The 27,487-nt window shown below is 38.4% G+C and overlaps 1 protein-coding gene across 1 annotated transcript in view; it reads right to left on the bottom strand.

Moving 5' to 3' along the window:
• HMCN1 (hemicentin 1) overlaps positions 1 to 27,487 on the bottom strand; it is a 461,890-nt gene that overhangs the window by 11,638 nt on the left and 422,765 nt on the right. Inside the window, 9 exon segments of the mRNA XM_033196479.1 lie at positions 729 to 1,079; positions 4,675 to 4,803; positions 7,133 to 7,258; positions 7,809 to 7,922; positions 11,913 to 12,047; positions 12,845 to 12,964; positions 13,975 to 14,037; positions 25,341 to 25,578; positions 26,408 to 26,529. Coding sequence (XP_033052370.1) covers positions 729 to 1,079; positions 4,675 to 4,803; positions 7,133 to 7,258; positions 7,809 to 7,922; positions 11,913 to 12,047; positions 12,845 to 12,964; positions 13,975 to 14,037; positions 25,341 to 25,578; positions 26,408 to 26,529 — 1,398 coding nt within the window.

Here is a 27,487-nt window from a genome sequence, read left to right as displayed (position 1 = left end):
TCACAGAAAATTGAGTTAAATGAGTGACAGATGGTAATGTTTGCAACTTGAGTGAAAACAAGGTCTCAATTCTTAAGTTGGAAATTATACTTCACTTTGGCAAACAAATGAAATTATAGACTTGTGAATTTAGATAGATACTGAAAGCATATATGTTAGAGCGATAGAAGTAACTTAATTTTGTCCCAACTCATTATCTTTTCAGTGACATACAAACATACACAATAATCAAACAGCAATTCCATGGGGACTGTGGAGCAACAGTCAATGGGATGTTGGTTGTTATACAGAACAGTCGACTGAGAAACTGAAACTTTCACTTTTAAACCACTGCTCTTCCATCAGTCCGATGTGGCTATAATCTGATGGCATATTATGTGGCAATTATGTGGCAATATTTACATCCTCTTTTAAATAAACTATATTCTGGATGCCACCGAAATTTATTTCTATGTAGCATTAAATTTAGTAACACCTTCAGGATGACCAAAAAGAGAAACTTACTATAACACAATAAATTATCAGAATGCCCACATGTAAATCCATAATTTACTTGACTCAAGTCTGTAATAGTTTTAGGTGCCAAAATAAATGTCTTAAAATTTTGAGTCATTCCGGACTTGAGATCAGATGTAGTTCACTGCACCCAAACAATCACAGGTGCTGTACACATGCTTTGATCAGTAAGAGAGCCCACAGAAAGGAAATGTAATATGGCTGACATTTACCTACACATGTGTCATGGCTTGCCTCAGAGCCTTCAGGGCAAGTTTTCCTAAGAGTCCTTCTAGTCCTGGAGAGAGATGTTCTGCTGTTTCTATACTCTGAGTAGGAGCTGTAGAGATGTGAGTACTGTCTGTAATGCTGTTGAGGTTGATAGTTGTTTCTCACAGGGGAGAACCGTGCAAGGTTATAGCTACTGTACTGAGTGCCGTAATTTGGCAGCCTCTCCAATCCAGCGCAAGATTTCCCGTCCCCTAATAAATGTTGTCCTGGCGGACAGATACACTTGAAGCTGCCGGGGGTGTTGGAGCACTGATGTGCACAAGGTTTAGGCACTTGTTCACATTCATTAATGTCTGCTCGTGTGCCATGACATAAAAAAGAGAAAAAAAAAAAAGACACATACATACACAAAACACAGGAATATAGAATGAATCTGTGAAACAAACTGAAGATATTGTTACCCTCCAAAGCCAGGCATACAGTAATTTCTCCTCAACTGTTGTGAACTTTTGAGAAAGCTTTAATCATTCAGTTATGAACATAAAGACAGATTCTGTAAATTTCCCCCTAAATACTAATGCACACGTTTTATTTGAACATTAACATTGGAGCAAGTGGCTCAGAAAACGAGACACATTAGTTCTGTGAATTCATACTCCTTTGACTTTCACTTATGGCCTTAAGATCTAGGGAACTCTGTTTTCAGCCTTGTCTCCTTGATCAGTTTAAGCTAATTTGGTATACATTTTTACATGTAATTCTATGAGTAACATTAAGATTTTAAATCTTAGAAATAGTACACTAAGCTTTCTTAGTTCAGCTAGGCAGAGACATCCTAAATTGTTAAAATTTGTGTCTCTTCCTCTGGGGAAAAAAAGGTAAAAGAGAGTGTGGGATCACAAATGAATACAATTTTCATCAAACTTCACTTATAAAAATGTCTCAAGATAATACCTCTTAATACAATCATACGTGTACATTTGGGAAATTTCTCTCTTGTTTTTTCTTTCTTTTGACAAATATTTCAGATGGAATTCTGACTTTTCTACTGGTTGACAATGTTGGAAGCTTTCTAATATGTCCGTATATAATTTTAAAAAATGTAACTACTTTTATGTTTATTTAAATGACTTGGTCTTTCTGCAAGCATCTTTGCCCTCCTAATTCTCCACATAGCAGCCAGAGAGAACTTTTCCAAATGAAAACCATATCATATTGCTTGTCTGCCCAAGACCTTTCATGTTTTTCCCATCACATTCTTTATTATGGGCTCTTTATCCTCCTTACCCTCTGCCTACCTTTGCTCCAATAGCCTGACCCCTTGGTTCTTCCTTGATTATGATCAGTGCATTCTTTCATGAATGACATTGCCCTGGCTTCTCCTCAGCCTGAAATACACTTGCTCAGAGCTTCCCATCATGGCTGCTCTTTCTTTTTTTTTTTTTTTTTGAGATAGAGTTGCTCTGTTGCCTAGGCTGGAGTGCAGTGGCATGATCTCAGCTCACTGCAACCTCTGCCTCCTGGGTTCAAGGGATTCTCCTGTCTCAGCCTCCTGAGTAGCTGGGACTACAGGCGTGTGCCACCACACCCAGCTAATCTTTTTTGTATTTTAAATAGAGACAGGGTTTCACTGTGTTAGCCAGGATGGTCTAGATCTCCTGACCTCATGATCAGCCCGCCTTGGTCTCCCAAAGTGCTGGGATTAGAGGCGTGAGCCACTACGCCTGGCCTGCTCTTTCCTTCTGTCCAGTCTCTCAGGCTGCCTGGATCACAGTGCTACCACCCCAGTCTGGGTCTTTCTTTCTCCTTGCTGTTTTATTTTTCCTTAAAGTGCTTATCACTATCTGAAATTGTATATTTTGTGATTCTTCTTTCTCTCCCTGAAAGGTAAACTCCACGAGGACAGAGACGTGGTCTGCCCTGTTTAGCGATGTATTCCCACAACCTAGAATATCATCCAACACGAAGTAGATGCTCAATAAACATTTGTTGAATTAATGAAGGAATGGGCTTGATATTGTGTGCCAAATAAAGCCATGAACAGTAGAAATGAAAAAGATCATATGGGAAAATGTGGTCTTAAATACATGAAAACCAGAATTCAAAGCTAATATAGATCTTAATTCTATCAGTAGAGGGAGAAATGAAATCACATCTCTAGTTAGAATTTAGTTACAAGTTTTAGAGGTAGGAATGCTGGCAAAACTACAGACTTTAAATTTTTATTTTCTGAATTAATAATTTTGAATTAATGAACAAGCCAAGCACATTTTCCCCCAACAGATTAAAAACAAGGAAACAAGGACATAGAATCAGTTCTTACTAAGATATAAACTCACCACACATGTAAAATTTTAAAAAGTTATTTTCTTTCTATTGCTAGGTCAACACATGGAATCTGTACTTGTAACTCTTCCTATAAATTGGAAAAGGGAATGAAAGCCAAATTCTTTAATTCATTACCACAGTGGCATGAAAGAAAACAATATAGGAAGGTAGAATAAAATAGTAAATTTTGCTTTAACAACTTTTAGTAGGTAAAAATTAATATTTTAACTCTTTTCTTTCTTTCTTTTTTTTTTTTTTTGAGACAGAGTTTTGCTCTTGTTGCCCAGACTGGAGTGCAGTGGTGTAATCTTGGCTCACTGCAACCTCCACACCGCAGGCGCAAGCAATTCTCCTGTTTCAGCCTGCCGAGTAGCTGCGATTACAAGTGCCTGACACCGTTCCCAGCTAATTTTTGTACTTTTAGTAGAGACGGGGTTTCGCCATGTTGGCCAGGCTGGTCTCGAACTCCTGACCTCAGGTGGTCCACCCATCTTGGCCTCCCAAAGTGCTGGGATTACAGGTGTGAACCACCACGCCCAGCCATTCTAACTCTTTTTTTAAGGCAATGGTTCTGCATCCTTCCTTGTTTTATTCCCTAGCACAATGTCTGAGATCCAACTGGTGGCCAAATTGGTGAACAAATACACCTATTTCATTCTGAAAAGTCACTGTTATGGCTAATCAAGATTTTAAACTATATATAAATGATAATATCTAAATAGAAGACTAAAATGATGCTCTGCATTGCTGTTATTAAAAAGCATTTCTTTTAAAAGAGTTTCTAGTAATGGTATTAGTTTGAATATTTGCTACATACAAAATAGTATGCTAGGGATTGCATAAAGACAGAGCTAAGTTTTTTTGGGAGAATTTGCTATAAATAATCGTTAAGTAGAGAACAAGGCAACCAATTTGAAAAACAGCATGTAACCCAGAAGCTAGTATTGAAAAGCCCACACAATTATTTTAGTGCAACTGAATATTCTAAGGAAGACTACAGTTTGATAGATCAGTTTCTTGATTATAAATGCATTAATTTTTTACCAAAATCATGTGGTTATCTTCTTACAGATATTTTCTATTTGCCTTCATATTCAAATATGACTAAGATGAAAACAAATAGGCAAGTGGGGAGAAATGAATGAGATATTTAAGCATTAAATATACGATAAAGTAATAATTATCCATTTGTTTAAATTGTGTGTCCCTATTTTAAAACCTCACATTTAAACTTTCATACTACATACAAGTATACTTCATGCTCAAATAAAATGTATCTATGCAAACATTTATGTCATGTGCATAGAGATATAATCAATGAGATAATCGTGGTAATTAAGTTGTGATGGCAATTATATCAGAACCTCACTTTGGTATGTGTGGTGTATAGCAAGCACACAGTAAGTGATTATTAACACTTGAAATGTCAGTGTAAATTGAGCTCAATATGAAGTCTCCAAAGAAGTATCCAAATTGTGTTGAATGACGTAAATCAATTTACATACCTTATTATTGTAACAAGAGACCATTTGAGGATAGAGAAAGTGGCCCTAAGCGAGTTGGTAAGGCTAGGTAACTGTATCAGTAGCTTGATTGCTCAACAAATTCCTATTAACTTACCCATGCAGGGTCTTCCAACTCCTTGAGACCGATAACCTCTTGGGCATACACAGCGATAGCTGCCTCTTGTATTCTCACATATCTGGTTATATCTGCACTGATGGGTCCCATCTTTACATTCATCAATATCTACAGACATGGAGGCAATAAGAAGTAACATTTCCTCTTTCAAACCCAAAGTCATTGTATCTGAAATCAGCATTCTGTAGGATTGCCAAAGGTTGCATTTCTCACCAAGTGGTTGAGATCATACCAACTTACAACTTGGAATCAGAAAACCTGGGTTCAAGTCCCAGCTCTGCCACTTATTAACTGGCTGCTTTTCCTCCTCCTGCTCCCTATTATGGAGAGAGTTTTATTCTCGATTTCTTTTTTCTCCTTCTCTATATCCCTTCCTCCTTTTGTCATCTTGTTTGTACAAGTGATTAGAGTTTAGGCAGACTGAGAACAGTAGTGCTATATTGCTTCTGATCCACAGTCCCATGTTTCTAGCTGCTAGCTGGACATCCCCATCTCTCTTTGTTTTACCACTACTTCAAACCCAGCACACCCTCAGTGCCTTAACCTTACTCCCCTACCTGTGATAACAGCATGCCTGTGTTTCAAGTCCATCAAGCTTTAAATGATAAATGATGTTCTGTATTCCTGCTATTGAAAAGCATTTCCTTTAAAAGAGTTTCTAGTAATAATAGTTTGAACATTTGCTATATACAAAGATTGGGTAGTTCTATTTCCTCAATCAAAACCATGTATCTCTACATTTACATTTCCACGTAGCTAGATTTTTGCTGTAGCTTCTTAAAAAGTTTCTGATCTTTCAACTCATCTCATGTCTAGTTAGTCTTATACATAATTAGGGTCAGTATTCTGAAAAATGTTTACAGTTGCATGTAACTGTACATGATGCTCTGAGATGGCTGCTGCTCTTTTTTTTTTTTTTTTTGAGATGGAGTATCGCTCTGTCACCCAGGCTGGAGTGCAGTGGCATGATCTTAGCTTACTGCAACCTCTGCCTGCTGGGTTCAAGTGATCCTCCCGCCTCAGCCCCCAGAGTAGCTGGGACTACAGGCATGCGCCACCTTGCCCAGCTAATTTTTGTATTTTTAGTAGAGACGGGATTCCACCATGTTGGCCAGGCTGGTCTCACACTCCTGATAGAGTTGGTTGCTATTAAATGATAAGGAAAGTATTGACCTATATCTGTTGTGTGAGAGCTGAAACAAGTCTTTGAAATCTGATACTTCAACTCCCATCACCAGTTGTTTTTTTAAATTATACTAATGAACTTAACAACTATCAACAGATGGCCAATATTCCTTCATCTATATCTATCCCCCACAATCCTATCATATTGTTTTGAAACCAATCCAAAACACTATAATTTTATTAATATTTTAGAATAGATTTTTTTAAAGAAAAACTGTGCTATTTTTACAATGAGAAACTTAAACTCAAATTTCTGTGTAATCATAAGACTTGTCCAAAGGTTAGACAGCTGTCAAGAAGGAACAATGAATTTTAACACTTTATCCCTAAGTTCAGCTCTTTCTCCCTTATACAAGGCTTTCTTGCTTTCCTTTTCCTGTCCTCTCCATCTAGTAGCATCCCAACCTATGTTTAAATGTGATCATTTCCACGACCTCCTTCATAGTGACTCCTACTGGATACAGTCACTTTCTTGGGTATTCTTGTAGAGTTTTATTTGTTCCTCTTTACGGTGCTTCATTCACCTTGTATTATAGGTTTTTGCTTTTTTGGGGGGGAGGGGGTATAGTGGAGGGAGTGGAGTAGGCCAATTTAACCCATACATTATTTCTTTCTCCTGTATTCTTTAGCAGGAATGAGAATGGGAATGGTATCTCTCTTTTATTTTTGTAAATCCTACAGTTGCTAGCTCTGCCAACCAGGCTGGTACAGAATAGACATACACAGAAAAAATGTAGGGAGAAATATAATGTACCTTTGTGTCTGGTCATTGATGTAGAATAGATAGACAAAGCATAAATTTTGGGCAAATTATTTATTTTATTTGTCTGGTCATGGATTTGATATTTAAAGAATATACAGCTCCAAAATAATTATATTTTGAATTTTAATAAATCTCTACAGACATAATTTTTCTTTCCTCCATGAAATTCTTAACATATATGCTAAATTTCATATTAGAAATTATGTGAGGTAATATTAATGCTTGTGGATATTAAACCATGTAAACTAAATGTTTAATTGATGGGAGCTCAAAATGGTCATAAGTTTTCATAGTGAGCTTCCATTTCTGGGTATAGCCATGACCCTGGGACCTGGAGCTCAATTATCCTAGAAGTTGGGAGTTCTTACAGAAAAAGAAAGATTTCCTTGGTAGCTTAAATTTACTCTAATCACTAGTTTTAAAATGAATGCCTTACTTGACTTGTTGATGGTGAACTGATCTCAGTCATGGAAACAGCCAGACACTCACCAATACAGGTTCCATTTTCTGCCTTGGTCATTCCATTTGGACAAAGATCAATGCACTTATAGCCACCACGGGTGTTCTTACAGTGCTGATCTGGTCTGCATACATTCTGCCTACACTCGTTCACATCTTGATGAAAGAACAAAGGTAATGTAGATTAAGAAAATTATTTATTCAACTTTTCCAGAGAAATCATACTTTTGGAGTTTAGGGATATTATTTACATATATTCATTGCATAATCACTGTGTAAGGTTAAAGTGCTTAAATTCAACAATGTATGTAACATATTTTAAAATAGAATAAAAATCAAAAACAAAAACAAAATACTGTTTTACAGAGCAGGTAGCCATATCATTTTCTCTTCTTAGAAAAATAAAATTTATATACATTGTTAATTTCATTTGTATACATATATATGTACATATATTTATATGTATAGGTATACTTTTGCAAAAAAATTAGAGGAAATGTCATGAAGAATGGGTATGTAATTAGAAAAAGAAACTCAGAAAACATAGCATTTTTTGTCATTTTGGTTTTGCATGGATTGCATACATGCTGCATGCTTGATGTCCTAAATGGGAACCAGTACGAAGACACAGTGTATGCATTTAGATCAGACATCATTAAGAAGTTGTAGAGGTGTCATTCCTTTAAATTCAAAGCCCTTTTTTTACCCATGCATTTTCTGCCTTTGAGCTGATACCCAGGTTCACATCCACAGTGGAAACTTCCTATGGCATTGAAACAGCGCTGGTGACAGGGGCTGGATTCTTGACATTCATTAATATCTGTTAAATAAAACAAAACTTTCATTATATGCTATTAGGAAACCTGAGTTAATGTATCCCAAATGTTTAACATTTTAATGATCTTGATCATTACCATGTTTAAGATCTCTAAAACCTATCCAATATATTCACACTCATGTGATCTGCCAAATACTTGACCGAATTAATTGCTGGAGAGGGTATCTCTCTTCAATACTCTTAAAAGTAGACAACTGCTAATGATACAGAACTGTCAATGAAACACTCTTCTACTTTAAGTATTTTGCCATATGACTCTCACTCATGTTTCTAGGAAGTTCCAGTCCTGGAATGTTACTGACAGACTGGGATGCTGAATACAGAGGAAAAAACTCCAACACTACTAAGGTCTTTTGCAATTGTCCTTTCTTCCCCTTTCTTGCTCCTTAACTTGGTGCAGGTCTTTATCACCCTGTGCCTGACTGCATTAACATCAGCATTTCTCTACATTTGCAGTCACTGCTACGTTGTACTTCCCAAACACCATCTGGGTCATAGTGTAACAAAAACTGTGCAGGCACGAACTCCTCAAACTCTTGGGGACTTGTCTGTGGTTTGTACCTTCTTTCCTTCCCTTTCCTCCAGTCTCAGGGAAGAAAGCCCTCTTCTCTCACTGAAGAAAAGTCCCTCTATTTGAGCTTTTGAGCTCTGCAGCCCATCTTACCCTTCCTCACCAAGATGAGGACCGTGGTCCATCAATCATTCTCTCCTCCTGTGCATTTTAAAAGTCCTTCCAGTCTATCACTGATGGGCATTTGGGTTGGTTCTATGTTTTTACTATCGTGAATAGTGCTTCAATAAACATACGTGTGCACGCGTCTTTACAGTAGAATGATTTATAATCCTTTGAGTATATATCCAGTAATGGGATTGGTGGGTCAAATAGTATTTCTGGTTCTAGTTCCTTGAGGAATTGCCACACTGTCTTCCACAATCATCGAACTAATTTACACTCCCACCAACAGTGTAAAAACATTCCTATTCCTCTACTTCCTCTCCAGCATCTGTTGTTTCCTGACTTTTTAATGATTGTCATTCTAACTTAACGTTAAGATGGTATCTCATTGTGGTTTTGATTTGCATTTCTCTAATGACCAGTGATGATGAGCTTTTTCTGATATGGTTGTTGGCTGCATAAATGTCTTCTTTTGAGAAGTGTCTGTTCATATCCTTTGTGTACTTTTTGATGGGATTTTTTTTTTTTTTCCTTGTAAATTTGTTTGTTTCTTGTAGATTCTGGATATTAGCCCTTTGTCAGATTGATAGATTGCAAAAATTTTCTCACTCTGATAGTTTCTTTTGCTGTGCAGAAGCTCTTCAGTTTAATTAGATCCCATTTGTCAATTTTGACTTTTGTTGCCATTGCTTTCGGTGTTTTAGTCATGAAGTCTTTGCCCATGCCTATGTCCTGAATGCTATTGCCTAGGTTTTCTTCTAGGGTTTTTATGGTTTTAGGTCTTATGTTTAAGTCTTTAACCCATCTTGAGTTAATTTTTGTATAAGGTGTAAGGAAGGGGTCCAGTTTCAATTTTCTGCATACGGCTAGCCAGTTTTCCCACCATTTATTACATAGGGAATCCTTTCCCTATTGCTTATGTCAGGTTTGTCAAAGATCAGATGGTTGTAGATGTGTGGTGGTATTTCTGAGGCCTCTTTTCTGTTCCATTGGTCTATATATCTCTTTTGGTACCAGTACCATGCTGTTTTTGTTACTGTAGCTTTGTAGTATAGTCTCCTTAAGAGGTCCTTCACATAAAATGTGGCACATATACACCATGGAATACTATGCAGCCATAAAAAGGGTAAGTTCATGTCCTTTGCAGGGACATGGATTAAGCTGGAAACCATAATTCTCAGCAAACTAACACAGGAACAGAAAACCACACACACTGTGTGTCCTCATTCCTAAGTGGGAGTTGAACAATGAGAAGGCATGGACACAGGGAGGGAAGCATCACACACCAGGGCCTGTTGAGGAGTTGGGAGGGGGTTAGGGAAGGGACAGCATTAGGAGAAATACCTAATGTAGGTGATGGGTTGATGGGTGCAGCAAACCACCATGGCATGTGCATACCTATGTAACAAACCTGCATGTTCTGCACTTGTATCTCAGAACTTCAAGTATAATTTTTTTAAAAAGTACTTCCTTCTTATACTTTTCTTTCCAATAAACCTGTAGATATAATCAAAATTTTCCTCTCATAACCAAATCCCTCTCTCAGGTCCATACTAATCTTAAGCTCCTGCCACTTCCTCTTGCTATATTCCAAACCCTTCAAAAGAAAAATCACCATAGTTGGGCTCTTCACTTCCTCACCTTACATTCCAGATTGCCAATGTCTCTTATTTTGTACTTGTTTTTTATTTGACATCTTTTAATTTTACCACTCAAAATCTACAATGTGTTAACTTACATAAACACAGATGTGATCATATACTTTTTTGTTTTGTTTTCGAGACACAGTTTCTCTCTGTCACCCAGGCTGGAGTGCAATGGCACAATCTCAGCTCACTGCAACCTCTACCTCCCGGGTTCAAGTGATTCTCCTGCCTCAGCCTCCCAAGTAGCTGGGATTACATTTGTGAACCACTGCACCCGGCTGTGATCACAAACTTTTAAAATATTTTTCTTAGTGCAGTTTTTATTTTTCTTCTTCCTCTTTTGGTTGGGCTCCCTTCTCCCTTTTTACCCTTCTTGTCCACCAAAGGCAAACAACATTAACAATCTAGTATGAATAATAATTTATTTCTACTGCAGCCACATAAATATCTCCACCAAAATATATAGATCCATTTCCTTTTTTTCTTTGGTTGTTTTTCCAGTTACACATACTCTTTTCTGCAAAATTATACATACCTTCCTACATCTGGATTTTTCTCATGGATGCACAGTGGTTCATGGTGTAGATGTACCATGCTTCATTTATTCTGTTGATAAACATTCAGTTTTGGATCCACTGCCTTTTCCTTTATGAAAAATCCTGATAACAGCTTTATATTTGCCAAAACTTGGAGGCAACTAAGATGTCCTTCACTAGGTAAACTGTTCTGTATCTAGATATTTATTATTGAGCAGTGAAAAGAAATGAACTATCAAGCCATGAAAAGGGGTGGAGGAACCTTAAATGTTACTAAGTGAAAGAAGGCAATCTGAAAAGGCTGCACAATTGTATGATTCCAACTATATGACATTCTCGAAAAGGCAAAACCACAAAGACAGTAACAAGATCAGTGTTTGCCAGAGGTTGGAGGAAATAGAAATGATTCAGTGAAGCACAGATAATTTTGAGGACAGTGAAACTATTCTGTAAGACACTATCATGGTGGATACATATTGTTATAAATTTTTGCAAACCTATAGAATGTGCAACACCAAGAGAAGCTTAATATAAGCTAGACTCTGAGTGATAATGATGTGTCAGTGTAGGTTTATTGACTGTAACAAATGTACCGCCCTCGTGTGGGATGTTGATAGTGAGGAAGGCTGTGTGTGTGGAGGGAAGGGGTTACATGGGAATCTTATGTACTTTCTGCTCAATTTTGCTGTGAACCTAAAACTGTTCTTAAAAATAGCCTATTAAAAATATCCTTCAACAAACATTCTGGCAGTCTTATGCAATGGAATTTTATGAAATAGATTTTATTGGACTGTGCAGTATGATCTTAATCAAATGGTAACAGGCAAATGGTCACTCAAAACCACTGTGCTATACATATTTAAAATAGCTGTGGAATGTATCTGAATAAGAGCTCATGAAGAAGCTCAACTTATAAAACATATAAAATGTTTATATTCAGGTTTAAGTTCTTCAGAGAGACAGGAGTCCCACTTGCTGGATATCTCCTCACTCTCTCCCTTTTATGTGGTCCCTTCCTCTTGGGAGTTTCTGAGACAGTTAACTTTCGAGGAGTCAAAAGGAGGGTCTCATTCTTACTGTCATGAACGTAAAGAAAAGGCCTCCATTTTTATACCTTGACAACTCAGCCCATCAGAGGTTCTTCGAAAACCAGTTCCACAATGGACCACACAGCGATAGGATCCAATTGTATTGTCACAGTCCTGACCAGCATGGCAGGTGTGCCTACCCAAAGCACACTCATCAATATCTGCAACAGAGGAAATCATTCAACTGAGGTGAACTGAAGAACACCAGCCCAAGAACCTGCTGTGAAATAGGGATACGAAAAGCCATGAAGGACACTTGAAACTAGAAAAGAACAAGAAGGACTGAAGTTTTTGGTTGAGTCACTTCAGGTGGGCTAAATAGCTGACAAACTCACAGCAGCACCGTGTGATTAATATCTTCATAGACTGACTAATCAGACCACTTACAAATTAGGTGGCTTTTAAGAAGTTACTTCTCCTTTCTGAGATCTTGAGTGAGATTCTCCAGGCATTCCTGCCTTGAGAGTGCCCTACATGCAGGCAGTGCATGAGCAGTGTTCTTTTTTTTTTTTTTTTTTTTGAGGCGGAGTCTCGCTCTGTCGCCGGGACTGGAGTGCAGTGGCCAGATCTCAGCTCACTGCAAGCTCCGCCTCCGGGTTTATGCCATTCTCCTGCCTCAGCCTCCCGAGTAGCTGGGACTACAGGCGCCCGCCACCTCGCCCGGCTAGTTTTTGTATTTTAGTAGAGACGGGGTTTCACCGTGTTAGCCAGGATGGTCTCGATCTCCTGACCTTGTGATCCGCCGTCTCAGCCTCCCAAAGTGCTGGGATTACAGGCTTGAGCCACCGCGCCCGGCCGAGCAGTGTTCTTATTTTCTCAGCCCAACAGAGATCTTCTGTTTGTTGCCAAGGTGTGGGCAGAAGTAGTAGGAAAGAAGAAAATGGGTCTATCACACTTTTTCTAGGTCAAAGATTGCCTTGACCCATTGCTTAAATGTGTCTATTAGATTTGTGAATACCTTGACAAGTTCTTCCATCTGCAGCTATGGTGAGGCCTTTAGGGCAGGAGCAGTAGTAGGTCCCCATGGCATTGTGGCAGGTATGGGAACAGGGATTCCCTGCTGCACATTCATCCTCATCTGAAAGAAGAAACAAGAAGGCCCAAATCAGTATATAAAATCCCTACTTTCTGGGAGTTATTAAAGCCAGTAAAAATAATTGCTTATAGAGGCCAAGAAGTTGAATCAACTATAATAGAAAATACTTTAATTGCCACAAAATGAATTCACTAAATAAAAATAATTTGAGGCATCTGAGTTATCCTTGATAGTGAATAGATGGTTAGATGTCGTAAAACAACAATGATAATAGCTAAAATATATTTATCTACTGTGCTGTAAATGCCTTTTACCTGCTTTAACTGTTTCATCGCAGAATTCCTAGGAGATAAGTATTTTTATTACTGTCCTCATTTTGCAGGACAAAACTGAGGAACAAAGAAGTTACATAAATTGCTTAAGGTCATATAAGTCATTACTAGCAGGGCTGTCATTTGAACCTCGGTAGTCAAAAGACCACCTCTTTATCACAAGACTATATTACATTGCCTTCCAGTGAAAGAAAAGTACTGTGTATGTAAATGTAAGCTCCTCAAGTCATTTACTTAGCAGTTAACTTATCTGTACGTCACTTGTGCTGGTACTTTGGTGGGATAAAATTGGTTTACATTAGTGATAAGTCCACAATCCTGCCTGTCCTCTGATTAATTCTAGGGTTTGGTGGCTTAATGTTGGATTGTGGCTCTCACACCCACAGCAATCAAGTCACCAGATGAAGTATAGTGTTTGTTGTCTGTCTGCTCACTCCACATCTATAGTTAGTCACTATCTCTGACACAGTTGGCTGTGGCCAAATTCAGAGAACATGGGCTTTGCAATTAACTTAAATTCAAATGTAGCTCTGTCACTTGATGCTGAGTGATTTTCGGTAGTTTAACTTTTCTACCTCTCAATTTCCTTAGCTGTCAAATGGGATGTTTACAGAACTGTTGTGATGATTAAATACCTAGGGAAAGGGCAATAGATATCCATTAAATGCTATCCAATATTGACATTTTCATTAAAATAAAACCCTTTATCTCTGTACTTACCAGCACAAAAAGGTCCAACTGAATCTAAGGTAAACCCGGAGGGGCACTGATTACTGCGATCTCCTACCACAGAGAGGAAAGCAAAGTTAATTGGCTTATTAGAATAGTTGCCCCTGGTTTCTTTCCAGTAGCATCTTCCCTGGGAATATATGCCAAAGATGAAACACATAATGCAAAAATGCAATAGGTAAAAATAAGCAGGCATGGAAAACTTTGCCTGTTTCTCAACCAAGAAGTACATGAATCCCAGTCCAGAGATTGTTGACAAGCTGCCACTGGAAACGGGTTTTGTGTGTAAGTTGTTCACATCAATAAAAAAATTATTCTGTGATAACTAAAAAGGGTCCAAGATAAATGTATATGCCAGGTATAACCACAGGCAAAGTCCTATTCTTCCAGCCATTACTAACCCTGTTTTACTCTAGAAAGAGAAATGCTGTTTTCAAGCAACTTAAAATAATTTGTGCCAGTGAAAAATAGAAACTCTGTGAAGAAGCTCCCTCCTTTTGTGGATCTCCTCCATTAGCACCATTGAGCATTTGGGTCAAAATCTCCCATGTGTGACCAAGTGTTTTCCTTTTCATCTAGTCAAAATAAGGGGAAACAGGCATATTGTGATACAAAAGATTTAAGTTAGATGTCAGAAACAAAAAAGCTAACAAGAACAAGAACAGGTTAGTTAAGAAACCTCTTTTCCTGAAAGCATCCTAGTCTTCCTGCAGTGGGGTGGTACTAGGATAGATGGGACAGAAACATCTAGGGCATATTGCTTGCTAAGTGATCATTGCATGCTTACTGTGCATCACAATTTAGTTTCCACTTAGTCATTTGTTCATTCTTTAATCCAACCAGTTATGTTGTGTGGGACATAATTGTGGAAAAAACATGTCATGTAAACATGTTAATTTATTACCTGATAGTAGTTTTAGGTTTTTGGTTATAAATAGGGGAGATATCTTTTATTAGATGGAATTTGGAAAGTTTTTTGGGAGATACTTTTTCATAATAAGACTATTAAAATTCAGTGAGTGGGACTGGTCCCGTGGTAGGTTTTACAAGATTGCAATGTGTAGTCTTGAAAAATGATGATCTGTCCCTTGCCTTGTAAGACTTTCATGAAAGTAAGAAATCTATAATTGGGGGCGGAGCAAGATGGCCGAATAGGAACAGCTCCAGTCTCCAGCTCCCAGCGCGAGCGACACAGAAGACAGGTGATTTCTGCATTTTCAACTGAGGTACTGGGTTCATCTCACTAGGGAGTGCCGGACAATTGGTGCTGGTCAGCTGCTGCAGCCCGACCAGTGAGAGCTGAAGCAGGGCAAGGCATCGCCTCACCTGGGAAGCGCAAGGGGGAAGGGAATCCCTTTTCCTAGCCAGGGGAACTGAGACACACAACACCTGGAAAATCGGTTAACTCCCACCCCAATACTGCACTATACCAAGGGTCTTAGCAAACGGGCACACCAGGAGATTATATCCCACACCTGGCCAGGAGGGTCCCACGCCCGCCCATGGAGCCTCCCTCATTGCTAGCACAGCAGTCTGTGATCTAACTGCAAGGCAGCAGGGAGGCTGGGGGAGGGGTGCCCGCCATTGCAGAGGCTTAAGTAGGTAAACAAAGCTGCTGGGAAGCTCGAACTGGGTGGAGCTCACAGCAGCTCAAGGAGCCCTGCCTGTCTCTGTAGTCTCCACCTCTGGGGACAGGGCACAGCTAATCAACAACAGCAACAAAAAAGCAGCAGAAACCTCTGCAGATGCAAACGATTCTGTCCGACAGCTTTGAAGAGAGCAGTGGATCTCCCAAATGGAGGTTGAGATCTGAGAACAACTGACAGACTGCCTGCTCAAGTGGGTCCCTGACCCCTGAGTAGCCTAACTTGGAGACATCCCCCACTAGGGGCAGACCGACACCCCACACCTCACATGGTGGAATACATCCCTGAGAGGAAGCTTCCAAAGCAAGAATCAGACAGGTACACTCGCTGTTCAGCAATATTCTATCTTCTGCAGCCTCTGCTGCTGATACCCAGGCAAACAGGGTCTGGAGTGGACCTCAAGCAATCTCCAACAAACCTACAGCTGAGGGTCCTACCTGTTAGAAGGAAAACTAACAAACAGGAAGGACACTCACACCAAAACCCCATCAGTACATCACCATCATCAAAGACCAGAGGCAGATAAAACCATAAAGATGGGGAAAAAGCAGTGCAGAAAAGCTGGAAATTCAAAATATCAGAGCGCATCTCTCCCTCCAAAGGAACACAGCCATCACCAGCAACAGAACAAAGCTGGACGGAGAATGACTTTGACGAGATGAGAGAAGAAGGCTTCAGTCCATCAAACTTCTCAGAGCTAAAGGAGGAATTACGTACCCAGTGCAAAGAAACTAAAAATCTTGAAAAAAGAGTGGAAGAATTGATAGCTAGAATAATTAATGCAGAGAAGGCCATAAACGAACTGACAGAGATGAAAACCATGACACGAGAAATACGTGACAAATGCACAAGCTTCAGTAACTGACTCGATCAACTGGAAGAAAGAGTATCAGCGATTGAGGATCAAATGAAGGAAATGAAGCGAGAAGAGAAATCTAAAGAAAAAAGAAGAAAAAGAAATGAACAAAGCCTGCAAGAAGTATGGGATTATGTAAAAAGACCAAATCAACGTCTGATTGGGATGCCTGAAAGTGAGGGAGAAAATGGAAACAAGTTGGAAAACACTCTTCAGGATATCATCCAGGAGAACTTCCTCAACCTAGTAGGACAGGCCAACATTCAAATTCAGGAAATACAGAGAATGCCACAAAGATACTCCTCGAGAAGAGCAACTCCAAGACACATAATTGCCAGATTCACCAAAGTTGAAATGAAGGAAAAAATGTTAAGGGCAGCCAGAGAGAAAGGTCGGGTTACCACAAAGGGAAGCCCATCAGACTAACAGCAGACCTCTCGGCAGAAACTCTACAAGCCAGAAGAGAGTGGGGGCCAATATTCAACATCTTAAAGAAAAGAATTTTCAACCCAGAATTTCATATCCAGCCAAACTAAGTTTCATAAGTGAAGGAGAAATAAAATCCTTTACAGATAAGCAAATGCTTAGAGATTTTGTCACCACCAGGCCTACCTTACAAGAGACCCTGAAGGAAGCACTAAACATGGAAAGGAACAACCAGTACCAACCACTGCAAAAACATGTCAAAATATAAAGACCATCGAGGCTAGGAAGAAACTGCATCAACTAGCGAGCGAAATAACCAGTTAATATCATAATGGCAGGATCAAGTTCACACATAACAATATTAACCTTAAATGTAAATGGACTAAATGCTCCAATTAAAAGACACAGACTGGCAAAATGGATAAAGAGTCAGGACCCATCAGTTTGCTGTATTCAGGAGACCCATCTCACATGCAGAGACATACATAGGCTCAAAATAAAGGGATGGAGGAAGATCTACCAAGCAAATAGAGAACAAAAAAAAGCAGGGGTTGCAATACTATTCTCTGATAAAACAGACTTCAAACCATCAAAGATCAAAAGAGACAAAGAAGGCCATTACATAATGGTAAAGGGATCAATTCAACAGGAAGAGCTAACTATCCTAAATATATATGCACCCAGTACAGGAGCACCCAGATTCATAAAGCAAGTCCTTAGAGACTTACAAAGAGACTTAGACTCCCATACAATAATAATGGGAGACTTCAACACTCCACTGTCAACATTAGACAGATCAATGAGACAGAAAGTTAACAAGGATATCCAGAAATTGAACTCATCTCTGCAGCAAGCAGACCTAATAGACATCTACAGAACTCTCCACCCCAAATCAACAGAATATACATTCTTCTCAGCACCACATCACACTTATTCCAAAATTGACCACATAATTGGAAGTAAAGCACTCCTCAGCAAATGTACAAGAACAGAAATTATAACAAACTGTCTCTCAGACCACAGTGCAATCAAACTAGAACTCAGGACTAAGAAACTCAATCAAAACCACTCAACTACATGGAAACTGAATAACCTGATCCTGAATGACTACTGGGTACATAACGAAATGAAGGCAGAAATAAAGATGGTCTTTGAAACCAATGAGAACAAAGATACAACATACCAGAATCTCTGGGACACATTTAAAGCAGTGTGTAGAAGGAAATTTATAGCACTCTCTTGTGGGAAATGCCCACAAGAGAAAGCTGGAAAGATCTAAAATTGACACTCTAACATCACAATTAAAAGAACTAGAGAAGCAAGAGCAAACACATTCAAAAGCTAGCAGAAGGCAAGAAATAACTAAGAATCAGAGCAGAACTGAAGGAGATAGAGACACAAAAAACCCTCCAAAAAAATCCATGAATCCAGGAGTTGGTTTTTTGAAAAGATCAACAAAATTGATAGACTGCTAGCAAGACTAATAAAGAAGAGAGAAGAATCAAATAGACACAATAAAAAATGATAAAGGGGATATCACCACCGACCCTACAGAAATACAAACTACCATCAGAGAATACTATAAACACCTCTACGCAAATAAACTAGAAAATCTAGAAGAAATGGATAATTTCCTGGACACTTACACTCTCCCAAGACTAAACCAGGAAGAAGCTGAATCCCTGAACAGACTAATAGCAGGCTCTGAAATTGAGGCAATAATTAATAGCCTACCAACCAAAAAAATCCAGGACCAGATGGATTCCCAGCTGATTTCTACCACAGGTACAAGGAGGAGCTGGTACCATTCCTTCTGAAACTATTCCAATCAATAGAAAAAGAGGGAATCCTCCCTAACTCATTTTATGAGGCCAACATCATCTTGAGAGCAAAGCCTGGCAGAGACACAACAAAAAAAGAGAATTTTAGACCAATATGCCTGATGAACATCGATGCAAAAATCCTCAATAAAATACTGGCAATCTGGATCCAGCAGCACATCAAAAAGCTTATCCACCATGATCAAGTGGGCTTCATCCCTGGGATGCAAGGCTGGTTCAACATACACAAATCAATAAACATAATCCAGCATATGAACAGAACCAAAGACAAAAACCACATGATTATCTCAATAGATGCAGAAAAGGCCTTTGAGAAAATTCAACAGCCCTTCATGCTAAAAACGCTCAATAAATTCAGTATTGATGGAACGTATCTCAAAATAATAAGAGCTATTTATGACAAACCCACAGCCAATATCATACTGAATGGGCAAAAACTGGAAGCATTCCCTTTGAAAACTGGCACAAGACAGGGATGCCCTCTCTCACCACTCCTATTCAACATAGTGTTGGAAGTTCTGGCTAGGGCAATCAGGCAAGAGAAAGAAATAAAGAGTATTCAGTTAAGAAAAGAAGAAGTCAAATTGTCCCTGTTTGCAGATGACATGATTGTATATTTAGAAAACCCCATTGTCTCAGCCCAAAATCTTAAGCTGATAAGAAACTTCAGCAAAGTCTCAAGATACGAAATTAATGTGCAAATATCACAAGCATTCTTATACACCAGTAACAGACAAACAGAAAGCCAAATCATGAATGAACTTCCATTCACAATTGCTTCAAAAAGAATAAAATACCTAGGAATCCAACTTACAAGGGATGTAAAGGACCTCTTCAAGGAGAACTACAAACAACTGCTCAATGAAATAAAAGAGGACACAAACAAATGGAAGAATATACCATGCTCATGGATAGGAAGAATCAATATCGTGAAAATGGCCATACTGCCCAAGGTAATTTATAGATTCAATGCCATCTCCATCAAGCTACCAATGACTTTCTTCACAGAATTGGAAAAAAATGCTTTAAAGTTCATATGGAACCATAAAAGAGCCCGCATTGCCAAGACAATCCTATGTCAAAAGAACAAAGCTGGAGGCATCACGCTACCTGACTTCAAACTGTACTACAAGGCTGCAGTAAACAAAACAGCATGGTACTGGTACCAAAACAGAGATATAGACCAATGGAATAGAACAGAGTCCTCAGGAATAATACCATACATCTACAGCCATCTGATCTTTGACAAACCTGACAAAAACAAGAAATGGGGAAAAGATTCCCTATTTAATAAATGGTGCTGGGAAAATTGGCTAGCCATAAGTAGAAAGCTGAAACTGGATCCTTTCCTTACTCCTTATATGAAAATTAATTCAAGATGGATTAGAGACTTAAATGTTAGACCTATTACCATAAAAACCCTAGAAGAAAACCTAGGTAATACCATTCAGGACATAGGCATGGGCAAGGACTTCATGTCGAAACACCAAAAGCAATAGCAACAAAAACCAAAATTGACAAATGGGATCTAATTAAACTAAAGAGCTTCTGCACAGCAAAAGAAACTACCATCAGAGTGAACAGGCAACCTACAGAATGGGAGAAAATTTTTGCAATCTACTCATCTGACAAAGGGCTAATGTCCACAACCTACAAAGAACTCAATCAAATTTACAAGAAAAAAACAACCCCATCAAAAATTGGGCAAAGGATATGAACAGATATTTCTCAAAAGAAGACATTCATACAGTCAACAGACACATGAAAAAATGCTCATCATCACTGGCCATCAGAGAAATGCAAATCAAAACCACAATGAGATATTATTTCACACCACTTAGAATGGCAATCATTAAAAAGTCAGGAAAGAACAGGTGCTGGAGAGGATGTGGAGAAACAGGGACACTTTTACACTGTTGGTGGGACTGTAAACTAGTTCAACCATTATGGAAAAAAGTATGGCAATTCCTCAAGGATCTAGAACTAGAAGTACCATATGACCCAGCCATCCCATTACTGGGTATATACCCAAAGGATGATAAATCATGCTTCTATAAAGACACATGCACATGTATGTTTATTGCGGCACTATTCACCATAGCAAAGACTTGGAATCAACCCAAATGTCCATCAGTGACAGACTGGATTAAGAAAATGTGGCACATATATACCATGGAATACTATGCAGCCATAAAAAGGATGAGTTTGTGTCCTTTGTAGGGACATGGATGCAGCTGGAAACCATCATTCTCAGCAAACTATCGCAAGAACAGAAAACCAAACACCGCATGTTCTCACTCATAGGTGGGAACTGAACAATGAGATCACTTGGACTGGGGAAGGGGAACATCACACACTGGGGCCTATCATGGGGAGGGGGAGCGGGGAGGGATTGCATTGGGAGTTATACCTGATGTAAATGACGAGTTGATGGGTGCTGACGAGTTGATGGGTGCAGCACACCAACATGGCACAAGTATACATATGTAACAAACCTGCACGTTATGCACATGTACCCTAGAACTTAAAGTATAATAATAAAAAAAATCTATAATTATCTAAGCTTTAAATGTGTCTGCCGTATATTATGCATTTTTCACGATTTAAATATATAGTGAATTTTCTAGGAATGCAGTTTTCAGAAAAATTGATGGCTGATTGGACTGTTTCATTCAGAACATTACTACGAGTTGCTTAATGTTCTCCAAATAATCATACTAGGATTCAGTGTATGTTTGAGTATACAACTACTTCTTTCTGGCCAAAGATTTTCATATTAAAATATGTAATGTTATGAGTTATTTTCCTTTTGTTGATTTTCATATTATAGTTAAAGTGTATTATTTTGAATTATGTTACAATTTTTATTTCAAGACAGTAAAAGGCAATAAAAATATGTTTATAATAATGTGTGATAACAGTAGAAACCTTGAAAAGTATAAAATTCTGGTAGTCTTGTCAAATTGAACGAACTACTGCTGAGATTTTGATATTTTTCCTTCCAGTCAATTTTGTGAATACATACTTAGAAATTAAATTTAGGATATACAGACTGATAATTGCCAAGCTTGACTAATCATAAAAATCATTTGAAAGTCTTATTAAAAATATAGGACCCCTCGGTCCCATTTCTACTAGAATTGCCAAGAAAGAGACCTGGGAATCTGTGTTTTTAATGGGTGTAAAGATTTTTTCATAATCACCCAGGGGTGGGCAACCCAGATTTGGCTCATACAGTGCTTTTCAGTTATTATTGTCATGAACATTTCCCTTTGTTACTTGTTTACAGTGATGCTGTCAACACCTAGAACAATGTTTAGTATACAGTAGGCACTCAACAAGTATTTGTTAAATGAATAAATGAGCCAAATATTTCCTATTTCAGTGATTTTAAGTTATTATCATATAGCTGTGCCATAACTTACGTATTTGTTTCCTACTTTGAGGCTATTATTTTTCTATTATAAATAACACTGGATAAAACTTCCTAAGCATTCATCTTTGGCTATTTCTGTGATTTTCATAGGACAGACTCCCAAAATGAGATAACTGAAAAGATATGAATATTTGAAAGGCTGTTGGAGACACACTGCCTTCCAGAAATGTTGAAGCAATTTATCCCCCTGCCCGCAGTGTGTAACGGTGTTCATTTCCCCATACGTCTGTAACACTAGGCAGTCATCACCCTTGTTATAGTCAGAAAATAACTCATTAATTTGCATTTCCTTGCTTACTAATGAGGGTAAACAGCTTCTTCACATTTGTCATTCTTTACTCTTTTGTGAGTTTCCTTATGCAGTTTTCTACTGAGGATATTTGCCTCTTTCTGATTTTGAAGTGCCTTTGTATGTATTAAGGTTAATCATGGTTGTCAATAACATGTGATGCAAATATTTTTTCTTGGTGCATATTTTACCTTCTCATTTCACTTTTTTTCTTCCCATGAAGAAGTTTTAAAAAATGTATTTGTAGTTAAATTTATATATTCCTTTATAATTTCTGATACTCTGATTGGTTTGTAAAATATATACTTTATAATTAATTTTAAAAAGACATTAGATTTTAAAGATATAAAAATGAGATTGACTTATATTTGAGAGTTTTCCCGACCAGTACTTTCCAAAAGCAAGAGTGCAGACCAGATATATTAGAATCATTTAGGGTCTGTGTTAAAAATACAAACTCCTAGGCCCTACCGTGGACTTGCTAAACCAAAAATCTTTGTGGCCAGAAATCTGAACTTTCATCAGGCTCTCCAGAAGATTCTAATTTCACTGCAACCATACTTAGCTCTAGTATAGACCTAACACAATTTGCTAGTTAAGTTACCAGGAATGCAAGCTTGCCCCCTAATGGTTGCTCAAAAACAAATTGCAAGTACACAATTCTTACAATTGACAAGGACCATGACACATATATCATATGTGATTCATAGAATCACAGTGTCCAAGGATAGTAAGGCGCCTTTAAAGGTCATACAGTGTGTTTCTTTATATTGTGGGACCCAGATCCCCCAACAAACTCACTTAAAGACGCCACAAAGACCTTTAAGCAGTTTTGGGCTTGGGAAATGTACATGATTAGGTAGAAAGTGTACATGACTTTTTAGAAATCAATTCATGTAGTTCCAGATGGTAGAAATTCACTTATTTGTGCCCAGGTATCTTTTTTTTTTTAATTAGATGGAGTACTGAAAAAAGTAGAAACAGAAGTTAGATTTAAAAAGCAGGTATTTGGGAGGCTGAGACGGGCAGATCACGAGGTCAGGAGATCGAGACCATCCTGGCTAACACGGTGCAACCCCGTCTCTACTAAAAATACAAAAAATTAGCCGGGCATGGTGGCGGGCACCTGTAGTCCCAGCTACTTGGGAGGCTGGAACAGGAGAATGGCGTAAACCCGGGAGGCGGAGCTTGCAGTGAGCCGAGATCGCACCACCACACTCTAGCCTGGGTGAGGAGCGAAACTCCATCTCAAAAAACAAACAAAAAACCCCGGCATAATTAGGGAAAGAAAATGTAACCCCTCATTCTGGTAGCTCGTTTCTTTTGTTCAAGTGGCATGGCATGCATGGCAATAGTAAAAGGTACTGATGAAAGCAAGAGTAAACACTGAAAATAAATTTTTAGCATATCTGCTAAACATGATGAAATGGTGGTTTAAAATTTACTTGGCTCTATTTTAGGAAAGATGGCACACAGGAAAACACATTCACAAGGTCAATGTGAATCTTTTTAAGTAAACTCATGGGAGCCTAAAGTTCAACGTTAAAGTCACATAAACATTTAATGTCTAACATGACTACATACAAGAATCATCCCAGCATTAAAACCCCACAGAATATGGAATGTTAATTGCTGTGGTGGCTCTTATGACTGAAAAGGGAATCTCAGGAGACAGACACATCAAAGAACCACATAGCACAGATGGACTGCTTAGATCAAGGGTTGCAGAACCATGCTTGGAAAATGAAAAGCAGTTAAAAAATCATAACTTCCAGGAACAAGAAATGACAGCTGGAATCCTGATTATCGCTGCATAGTTTTAAAAAGCTGCTTTTAAAATATAGAAATTATTTTTGACTAGTTTAAGACACACCTTTGTCAAGAAATTTTTTAAATTCCTGAAACATAATACAAATATAAAATTCAAAACAATAACAAATGGATTTTATTATCTGAAGAAAAAGCATTTGTACATGTTTTTCTTTTTTTGGAGATGGAGTTTTGCTCTTTGTTGTACAGGCTGGAGTGCAGTGGCATGATCTCGGCTCACTGCAACCTCTGCTTCCTGGGTTCAAACAATTCTGCCTCAGCCTCCTGAGTAGCTGGCACCCGCCACCACGCCTGGCTAATTTTTTTTTTTTTTTTTTTTTTTTTTTGAGACGGAGTCTCGTTCTGTTGCCCAGGCTGGAGTGCAGTGGCCGGATCTCGGCTCACTGCAAGCTCCGCCTCCCGGGTTCACGCCATTCTCCTGCCTCAGCCTCCCGAGTAGCTGGGACTACAGGCGCCCGCCACCTCGCCCGGCTAGTTTTTTTTTTTTTTTGCATTTTTTTAGTAGAGACGGGGTTTCACCATGTTAGCCAGGATGGTCTCGATCTCCTGACCTCGTGATCTGCCCGTCTCGGCCTCCCAAAGTGCTGGGATTACAGGCTTGAGCCACCGCGCCCGGCCTTTTTTTTTTTTTTTTTTAAGTAGAGATGGTAGTTTTACCATGTTGGCCAGGCTGGTCTGGATCTCCCAACCTCAGGTGATCTGCCCGCCTCTGCCTCCCAAACTGCTGGGATTACAGGCATGAGCCACTGCACCCCGCCATATTATGTTTTTAACCCTCTCTGCACATATGGAATAGAACAACAGCAACCCCACTGTGTAGTCTGAAGAAGTATATTAGTAAAATAAATGTACTAGAACTCCAATTGGGTTGGCTTTTCCATAGGGCTTTACTTAACAAAAAAGCATAGACAACACACATGAAAAACCTGATATCATCATGTTAGATGTAAGCTTCCATGTCCTTATTTTGAATTTTTTTTAACCATTGAGATTGGATGGCATAAAGATACGGAGTTTCTTTTAATCAAATTACCTTTGGATATTGAAGCATGAATTTTAAAACCCAGTGTCTCCTCTAACTGGTTATAGTCAGATTCGACAGAGGATGCATGAAGTGTTTCAACCAAGAAAGGCATTCTTCCCTGTGCCTGATCATAGAAAACGGTGTGGTTCCATGTGTATGGGATGCTGATGCCATCAATGGTGAACAGCCGGGTTGAGTAGGCGTACAGCTGCCCAGGACCTGTTTGAATGTAGTCCTCTGTGTAATCCTAAGGAGAACAATGTGGATTTGAAGATCAATATGGCTCATACTAATTTTTTGTCCCCTTAAGGGGGCTACGAAATGCAGAATGAGGGGGGAAAAAGGATTAGGAGCTAAAAAATACACATCATGATGATGGTAAACATTTAATATGTGTTAACTCTTTTAATCCTATCAACAATTCTATAAGGTAGCTTTAAATATCCATAGTTTGCAGACTAGAAAAGTAAGTTTGTAGAAATTAAGCAACTTTCTTATGACATTGCTAGAAAGTGGTGGAATGAGGATCTGAATGTGGATCTGCTTGGCATCAAACCTTATGTTCTTTTATTTATTGCCTCCTTCATGAGAAAAATTGTATAGTAATTGTACAGTAGTGTTCAGGAAATAACATAAGGTTTGAACTCTTTAATTATAACAGTTGTTTCATAATTTTGCTGTCATAAATTTCAGTTTAATAAGAGACTCAAAGATAAACAAAGATGTGAAAGGGTGATTGTTAGCCTTTAATTTCTGAAATATTTCGTGGATGATACACAAAAACATTTATGCAATAATTACTATCATCTTTGTTTAAAGAAAATTAAACAAATGCCTTATATCAAGTATTTGATCTTGGTCCTGATAGGGAGGGTGGTAAAACCATTAAGAGAGTTTGTAAAAACTTGTCCCTGAAGATTTTTAAACAAAGATCAGATAGCTACTTAAAGCCTTAGTAGTTGGGACATTTTCCCCCCACAAAGTGGACAAGTTATCTGTGCTCATTCTATGGACCTTTCACTCATACTCATCATTACTTTAATAAGCAGCAAAGACAAGTTATCCTGGCATTTTACCTTTACAGTGACTTCAGCAGGTGACTGAAGCTGTAGGACATAGCCACTCACAACGATATCTAGCAGCAAGGCACCATCGGAATCCAAGCCCCGGGCAATATGAGTCATCCGCAAGATTTCTCCTGGGAATTACAAGACATTCATTTTGAGAGCAAAAAAAAAAAAAAGTTTCTGGAAGCACAGAACAGATTTACCTTACATACTGGTTCAGCTATGCTATTTGAGTTCCAACTTGAATAAGTATATTGAATAAGTATAGGTGATGAGAACTGAATTAGCACTTAGCCCCCCAATTCAAGAGTTAGGTTTATTGAATTCAGTTTCTTTTAACATTTCTTTTCATGTAGCAAAAATGTGGCATATGGTTATACAAATTTCATACTTTAAATTCACAGGCAATAACAAAGCAGCCTTATAAAAATGAATTGTCTGTGACTGGCAAAAACCACTAGTCTGGCCACAGTGCTTTGTTCTTTCTGATGCTTCTAAAAGTAACAAAGGACATCTTAGTGGATGCCCATGAAAAGATCCAATTATCTTCTCCACTGATTAAATGTTGATTAAAGATAAGCCCCTCTTCCTTAAAGGTCGCTGCTCTTGAGGCTGACCAACTGTGAAGAGGCTTGAAATGGAGCTCTCTAAACATCTGTATGTACATGGAAAGGTCATGAATAGCTAACCCATATTCCTTAAGACTAGGGATAAGTGAAAAGCCTTTAGGTTTGTTTGTTTTGTTTCGATCATTTTCATAAAGAATTGCTATAAAGTATCCTAATTGGATCTTGGTTTAAAGACAAAGGTCTTTAATGAATAACAGTAACTCATTTTCCTTCTTTGTTTGGTCTTTAAAATCCTCTCTAAGGATTTAAAGAGAAAATATTTTTAAAAAGAGAAGAAAGGAGGAGAGGAGAAAAACTTTTAGGGTATAAAAATGACTGCTTGAGAACACATGGCCTCTTATGATCTTATGTTAGTACAAGTTTACAGCAAAATATGAAATTTCTTTTATATCACTTATGATAAGATTGCATCCAAACGTTTCAAATTATTCTCTGTGAACATGTATTTTTCTTAACCACC

The sequence above is a fragment of the Trachypithecus francoisi genome, unplaced genomic scaffold (assembly GCF_009764315.1).
Source record: "Trachypithecus francoisi isolate TF-2019V2 unplaced genomic scaffold, Tfra_2.0 Lachesis_group5, whole genome shotgun sequence".
NCBI classification, from domain to species: domain Eukaryota; kingdom Metazoa; phylum Chordata; class Mammalia; order Primates; family Cercopithecidae; genus Trachypithecus; species Trachypithecus francoisi.
The sequence above is the reverse complement of the archived record's forward strand: the minus strand, read 5'-3'. Positions and strand labels throughout refer to the sequence as shown.